At 38.6% G+C, this 8483-nt stretch overlaps 1 protein-coding gene across 3 annotated transcripts in view; it reads left to right on the top strand.

The window, feature by feature from the left end:
* The window catches only part of slit1a (slit homolog 1a (Drosophila)), a 106389-nt gene extending 98305 nt beyond the window's left edge, over window positions 1-8084 (top strand). The window contains exons 31-37 of one of the 3 annotated variants that reach the window (XM_053618854.1): window positions 290-427; window positions 1251-1479; window positions 2675-2805; window positions 3471-3661; window positions 4998-5289; window positions 6076-6287; window positions 7650-8084. In XM_053618854.1, the coding sequence (XP_053474829.1) occupies window positions 290-427; window positions 1251-1479; window positions 2675-2805; window positions 3471-3661; window positions 4998-5289; window positions 6076-6287; window positions 7650-7888 (1432 nt within the window). In that variant the 3' untranslated portion in view covers window positions 7889-8084. Of the gene's footprint in view, window positions 1-289; window positions 428-1250; window positions 1480-2674; window positions 2806-3470; window positions 3662-4086; window positions 4122-4997; window positions 5290-6075; window positions 6288-7649 lie in introns of those variants that run through there. The other 2 variants (XM_053618855.1, XM_053618856.1) reach the window with 2 other exon arrangements.
* Window positions 8085-8483: the final 399 nt, after the last annotated feature.

Raw genomic sequence — 8483 nt, forward strand, 5'->3', positions numbered from 1 at the left:
ACTAAAGTTATATTACATAGTCACCTGTAAATATTCTGATGGGTGACAAATTTGTGTATTTTGGTTATAAATTGCTTAATTATAACACCAGTACACCTGTTCAGATGCATCTGCACTCTTTCTCCATTCATGTATTTGGTTCTGTATGTAATACGCATTATAAAATAAATACAATATAATATAAATACAGGACACATTTACAAGTATAAAGGAACATATTTCAAGTTATGGATTTAATATTTTCCATTGTTTTTCATTGCGAAACGCTTTGTATGTGTGTTTCTGATAGGTGTGTGTGTATGCCTGGGTATGTGGGAGATGACTGCAGTGTGGACTATGACGACTGTCAGGAACACAAGTGCCAGAACAATGCAGAATGTCTGGATGAGATCAACGGTTACTCCTGTGCTTGCACCCGAGGCTACAGGTCAGTCCCAGTTCTTTTTCATATTACATAAATCCTTCATACAAACAACATGTGCCTTCTTACACTCAGTAGGTGTAGAAATGATTTCTTCACCTGTGTGTTCTAGCAAGCCATGTTAAAATAATTCAACTGTATTACCTCAAACTGCTGGTTGAAAATGCCTGGTGCATTGAATATTAAGAGTTAAGAACAAGTCCATTAAAAAAATTTTTAGCAGCTTCCTCTAAACAAATATTTGAATACATAGCTGCTGTATTATTAAATGTGAGTAAATGTTATCCTGTCCAAAAATCTGAACTAGGGATGCGTCGATACTCATACTGGTATCAGTCCGATATCATGCTTGTGTTCACATATGCTGTGTGACGTTGTCTTGTGATTGAACAGACAAAACGAAATGACAGGTCGCCACTGCAACCCTGCTCAATCCAAGTTATAGCCAATTAATGCACTTCATGTAAAGTCAACTAGCTAATGTTATAAAGAACAGGTCTAGTAGCATAAATGCAGGAACAGGCATTTTCAGATCTGCTATTTAAACTGGGGAATAAAGATAAATAACACGTTTTCCATAATGTCCCTGATTAATTAATACTTAATACTAATATTAATACTTATTTCAGTATCAGCATTGGTGAATACCAAAAAAAAAAAAAAAAACACTCGTACATGTACTCTTTCTGAAACAAATGTAATCAATGCATCCCTACTCTAAACTATAATATGGTTATAAATGGTTTGTCTGGTTATAATGCCAGGAATTTTCTATACCATATTTAGAATTCTGAATCCACAGGTAATAAATAAAATCTCTCATTTTTAGTGGGCAGCTGTGCGAGGTGCTGCCTGTAACACGTTCCCCCTGCCAGCTGGCTGACTGCCAAAACGATGCCCCGTGCGTGGAGCGAGCAGGCCGGGCACTGTGCCAGTGTCTGCCCGGCTTCGGCGGCCCACGCTGTGAGAAGCTGGTCAGTGTCAATTTTGTGGACCGGGACTCATATCTGCTGCTGAGCGACTTGAAGAACTGGCCTCAGGCCAACATCACCTTGCAGGTAAAGCTGGTCTGATAGCTTGATTGCGTGTTTCTCAGTTTGTATGAATTCCACAAGTCCTCAGAAAGTCCATAGTAAAAGCAACACTGTGTTTCATTGTAAGGTGTTGTACTACGCACTGATTCGTAACAACCTCAAATATAATAAAGATATATGGACTCAAATACATACCCTCAAAAGTTTCTCAGTAGGTTCGGTGCACCAAAGTAGTTTTATAATTGCAATCCAAGAGGGATGGGTTACTATTGGCTAAAACCTAAAGCCAGCTAGGTAGCATTAGCAATAAGGATTAAGAATCTCATTAAAATCTTAGCTAGCTTCTATTAGCAGTGAAGATTAGTAATATTTTTTTTAATATGACTCAAAATCCTCACAGGTCAGGTTACTTCTCATGTTAGCAAGCTAGGTAGTATTAGCAGTAAAGTATATGAACATTTATGAATATGACTTCAAATCCTCCCAGAATACTGTCACATTAACTCCTTTTAGCTAATTTGCTTGTAATATCGGCCAAGATTCTAAAAACATATTGATATGTCTTAGTCATATTCAGTGAGATTATCTCATGTTAGTTACTGTAGCTAGCTTATAATATCAGAGATGGTTAAGAACATGAATGGATATGAGTTAAAAATAAAATCCATAATAGGCATGCCACACCCAGGGGTGTAATAGTACAAGCTATCCTCTTGTTAAGTGTGACATCACATGTGACATAAAGCCATTTCCAGGTCCAAATGCTCATTCAGATCCCAAACGCGAATAGCAACAGTTGACATCTAAAGATGGTATGCCATGTTTTGGCTGATATATTTCTAAAAAACAAATGTACAGGACTGCTATAACTTGGGATGAAACAAAGATGAAAAACTAAACATATACCACCCAGGTTTTGGAGGGATAGTGAAGTTAGGCTAGTTGAGATATAATGATCTGCCACACCCAGGCTAGCTATAGACGTACCGTTGGGCTAACATCAACACAGCACTGGCGATGTCTTTTAGAAATGTTAGGGTGAAATTTAAATTGTTTTGACTATAGGTGCATGTTGATGGTCAGTCAGTGAGGTACAGCATTTTTTATTAAAATTGTTTTAACTCATAAATGCTAGGCAAGTAGTCATTTTAAATACCAAATATAAAACTGAAGAGAAATCTGCTTTGTCACATACTAATGTGGTTTGTGTCTCCTTAAGGTGTCCACTGCAGAGGACAATGGCATCCTCCTGTATAATGGAGACAATGACCACATTGCTGTGGAACTTTTCGAAGGTCACGTCAAGGTCAGCTATGACCCTGGCAGTCAACCCAGCCATGCCATTTACAGGTATGCCAGAAGATACACCTATAGAGCCCAGGGTTATGACATGCAATATATGATTTTGCCATTTTTGCTGTCTTTGTAAAGACGAGCTGCTCAGAGATCGCTTTTAACCAATTACTTATAACCAATTACTGCTGTTTTTTTTCCTTTAATCTGTCTCTCATCTGTATATAAACAATAATACTTCCTATACCCAATGCTTCATACCACCTGTAAAGGTATCATTATTATTCAGTGAAATCTTCATCATCATAAATACTGTGTGAGGGGAAATGTGTGTGTGTGTGTGTGTATGTATATATATATATATATATATATATATATATATATATATATATATATATATATATATATATATATACATATATATATACATATATATATATATATATATATATATATATATATATATATATATATATATATATATATATATGTGTGTGTGTGTGTGTGTGTGTGTGTGTGTGTGTGTGTACATAAAAATGTATTTCATTCTCAGATCCTGATTCATTCAGCTACTGATACCTAAAAGGGGAAGGGGAAAAAAACCATAAATGAGTGAATCAGTCTTATGAGTCAAGCTGTCTTATGTAACTTGAAAAGCCAAAAATATCTAGACTCTAATGTTGCCTTTGTCATCTCTCATTTGCTTTCCATCTCTCCATCAGCACGGAGACCATTAATGATGGTCAGTTCCACACAGTGGAATTGGTGACCTTTGACCAGATGGTGAACCTCTCGATTGATGGCGGTGTGCCCACCACCATGGGCAGCGTGGGAACAGTGAGGCCCCTCAATGGAGACGCTCCGCTATACGTGGGGGGTAGGGGCCCAGCGCAGATACCTCGCTCCACTGCAGGCACTCGCAATTAACACTACTGTTAATCATCCCTACCCTAAACACCCCTCTTACCATTTCCCTAGACTGTGTTTGCTATGGTCCACTTTGAACTGGTTCTGTGTCATTAGATGCACATAGATCTTAACTAGCTCATTAGACAACTTTTGTTCTTATTTTAAGTCCCTATCAGATACAGTCTACACTTTCCAAAAAAAAAAAAAAAGAACAAACGACAAAAGTGACGTGTGTGTTTTTCATTGTTGTACTTGGAACCATTTTTCACTTTCATGGCTACTCTTGAGACCATAACATTGCAGTCGAAGTACTGAAACTATTGGAAAACAATGGATGCTAATTGCAAGGTGATGATCTCAAGGATAGCTACTTGTGTTCTTATGTGTGCCTTTTATATTGTGCTTTGCTGTTTATTGTTGCTTGCCTAGGCTGCAGGAATGATTTTGCACATCCCCCTATCTTGGTACTACTATAAAGATGCCGAGTCCCACATAACTTAATCCAGCTTGATCACATCCCATATTTATTTAATAGAAAATCTAATACACTTTGAATGAAGTTGTTGTTTCAAAATTGATTTTATCTTAAATGAATTACAGTCAAAATAGCTGTAGGGCCTCAGACTCACAATTGAGAAGCAAGATAAACTATGGTAGCACTTCCAATGAATAAATATTATTTCATAAGTTCACAAGTATTTACAGTTAAAGCCAGAAAACATGAAAAATATAGCATCCTTAATACCTTATGGTGCCTGGTATATGTCTGTAGAAATGTTAGACATATCATCAGAAGTTGTTATAGTTCATGCATAACTGTTTATAAAGCATGAGTATATGATTTCACGTAATAGTCTGTAAAGTGATTTTATCGTGCTTTGTAGAGTAATGAAATCCAATATACATTTTGAAAGATGTGTAATAAAGATCACTTCTTTAAAGCCTATAAACCTAACATGCATAACACTCTAACTATAACTATGTTATATGATGTATGTTGTAATGCATTATAACTTGCAGTACCGATGAAATACCAGATTCTGTGTTAGGTGCATTACAACATTTGTGATTACAATGTTTTCAATTAACATATGTTGCAAAATATTATGTAACTTAACATTATGAAGTCATATACCCATACTGTATAACCTGTGTGCTTATTATCATAAGGATCTTTATAAGGTGAAAGTTCAGGTGTGGAACACGGCTCTTTAAAATATTCCTCCCCCACTTTGCCACGCTCCATCTTTCATTTATTAAATGTGTAATTTTCCCACCTTGCTACCTCTCCACCCAGCACTTAATCATTCTCCCCTGTTTCCTTCCTTTTTGAATGCTAGGCATGCCCGTTGATGTGCACTCATCTATAGCTCCACGCGCATGGCACATTCAGAATGGTTCCAGTTTCCATGGCTGCATCCAGAACCTGTACATCAACAACGAGCTGCAGGATTTCACCAAGACCCAGATGAAGCCTGGCGTGGTGCCCGGCTGTGAGCCATGTCGAAAGATTTACTGTCTGCATGGAATCTGTGAACCAGATGCCGCTCTTGGCCCCATTTGCCATTGTCAGCCTGGCTGGAGCGGCCAGCACTGCGATCAGCCCTCTTCCAACCCATGCCAGGGCAACAAGTAAGTACACTTCTCAAAAAAAAAAAAACACAATTGTGTTTGATCCTGAGGTAATGGTATCATAGTATAAGTCTAACAATTATTTGGCTGTGCCTAGAAGTTTTATACTTCCCATAAACAAGGTTATGTCCAAGACTCACCCTTGCATTGGAGGATAATCTCACCTGGACACTGATCTGCTGATGTAATCATAAAGACTTTCCTGTGCTTATTCTGGGACTATTCACAATATGCTCAGACTGAACACATGTTTTCAATGCATTTAGTACTGTTTTACTTCATAGTAGAGGTCCCTCTCAAGGTTTTTTTCCTCGTGTTGTCTCGGGGAGATTGTCCCTGACACTTGCCACTCGCACTGGTTTGCTTATTAGGGATCTAAATCTACATCCCCAAGCTGTTTTGTGACCATGTCTATTGTTAAAGGTGCTGTACAAATAAACTTGAATTAATTCTAATTGAATAGTTCCATAATCCCTGATCTCTATGCTACTGGTCAGAAGATCAAGCTCCAGTACCTCTAAGCCAAGGCCTTTAACCCCTTCTGTTCTAGGGATATCTACCATGACCCTGCATTCTAACTCAGGCTTCATAACAAGAATTCTATAGAATTGCACTGTACTGTATGTGTTTCCTGCCATTGCCAATAATTCCATGGTACATTAATAGCCACTTATTTTATCACCCAAATTCTATATCAATTGGACCCTAATGCACCGACCATTCTTACAGTTACACATATTTCCTGAATCACTGTTGCTCACTGAAGACCTTTTCATCTTCCTGCAGGTGTGTGCATGGAAAATGCATCCCGCTGGACATGCAGTCCTACCGCTGTGAATGCCAAGAAGGTTACCGCGGTGCTCTGTGTAACCAGCAGGGAGAACTCTTTAACCCATGCAGAAGGTTACAGTGCAAACATGGCCGGTGCCAGATTTCAGACACGGGTGATGCATACTGCCACTGCGAGAATGGATACACTGGGGAATTGTGTGATCAAGGTGAGAAATGAATGTTGGGGACATCATTAATCAAGAAAACTGAACCCAGTAATCCTGAACGTTGTTTCACATATTATTGTGTTACATGCCGCAAAAAATTGAGAATAGTGCATATTAGTGTGCAAGTGTGCTCCTATGCACTATTCCCTAAAGTCATAGTAGTACATCATATTCTATAATGACATGATTCCAAATGTCAGGGTACCATGGATGTGTCATAAACCACACACTATACACCAATGGTCACCAACCCTGTTCCTGGTGATCTACCTTCCTGCAGTTTTCATCTTCAACCAAAATCTAACACCTGGTTTAGTTTATCAAGAACTTCTCAAGGCAATAATTAGATGGTCAGGTGGGCACAATTATGGTTGGAGCGAAAGTCTTCAGGAAGGTAGATCTCCAGGAACAGGCTTGGTGACCACTACTATACACTATATAGTCGGCTATATGTTAGGGAGTTAGGAAACCAAATTAATACCTCACATCCAGAAGGAAAAGGTAAAAGAAAAAGGCAGTAAGGAGAAGCTCGGATTCAATTTTGACTCCGGTGGATTGCTATTTACAAGATGACAAGCATGATGGCATTGGCGGCTGTGTTAATATTAAAGTTGAAGCTTTGGAAGCTGATCTAAGTGCATAGATGAGAAGTTGAGAGCGGTATATAGACTACATCAGCTACATCAGTCTCTTTAAAAGGATAGTTCACCCAAAAATGAAAATTCTGTCATCAGTTACTCACCCTCATGTCGTTCCAAACCCATAACACTTTTGTTCATCTTCGGAACACAAATGAAGACATTTTAATGAAACCTGGGAAATTTCTGTCCCTCCGTTTACAGTCCAAGTAACTAAAACTTTCAAGCTCCAAAAAAGTTCATAAAGGCATTGTAAAAGTAAGCCATGTGACTCCAGTGGTTTAATCCCAATTTTATAAAGCAATACAAATGCTTTTTGTGTGGAAAAATAAAAACTCAAATTAAGTCGTTATTCACAAAATATCTTCACTTCCGCGTAGATCTCCGACACGCGTTCACAAGAGAACCGCAATGCATAAGTGTTGTGTTAACATGAGACTGTACAAAAAATTACTTCCGAAGATAAACAAAAGTGTTATGGGTTTAGAACAACATGAGGGTGAGTAATTGATGACAGATAGCCCAAAAATGAAAATTGTATTACTTTAAGTAGAGATGAAGTAATTGAATGTTATTGAAAATGACATATTAATTATAAAGATTGAGATGGAAGTTGTTCACGGTGGATTTTTCCTTTTAAGTTTAAAGCACATGCAGCATTAACACATAAATCTATGTTGTATCTATCTACATATCTGTTCTATTCTCATGTATATCTGTTTAGAGTCGGAGTGTCGTGGTGAACCGGTGCGGGACTTCTACCAGGTGCAGCGTGGCTATGCAATCTGCCAGACGACGCGCATGCTCTCGTGGGTGGAATGCAGTGGAGCATGCCAGCCAGGAGCCTGCTGTGCCAGCCAGAGGACCAAGCGCCGCAAATACACATTTGAGTGCAGCGATGGCACCTCATTCAGCGAAGAGGTGGAGAAGAGCATCAAGTGCGGCTGTGTGGGCTGCATGTAGTGCAGAGAAGGGAGGCAGAGAGAGAAAGAGAGAGAGAGAAAGAGAGATGTCACGAGTCAGAGAGTATACAGAAATATATAATAAAACTATATATTATGGACAACGACGTTTGTAAAATAGAGGACTTTTTTTCTCCCTCCGTGAACTCCCAAAGGATGTACGGCATAGGACAGAGCCAAAAAAAAAAAAAAACAAACATAAAAACAAACAAAAAATATGTTGTATCTGTGAAACGTTGTCAGAAAAACAAACAAAAAAAAACGGTTGCTGAGAAGTCATGAGGTGTCGCACGATTTCCATTTGATTCCTTCTTTCCATCCATTCGCTAGCCTCAGACAGCCTCAGAGCAACTAGCAGAGAGGTTAAGGCTTTCTCTTGTAGAGCGCTAGAGGAGCAGTGGACGAAGAAACAAGGCTTTTTTTCTGCAGAAGCAGCACAGGGGCTGTCCTCTTTGTAAATGAGTGTGTCAGTAACACCAATGACGTACAGTCCCACCACTGTCAATAACACTGAACTTTTCTATTAAGTACCTCTACATCTATACACACACCTACAGACATAATCTATATTATAGACGATGTATACTGACTAACCG

Source organism: Ictalurus furcatus, chromosome 29 (genome assembly GCF_023375685.1).
Source record: "Ictalurus furcatus strain D&B chromosome 29, Billie_1.0, whole genome shotgun sequence".
NCBI lineage: Eukaryota > Metazoa > Chordata > Actinopteri > Siluriformes > Ictaluridae > Ictalurus > Ictalurus furcatus.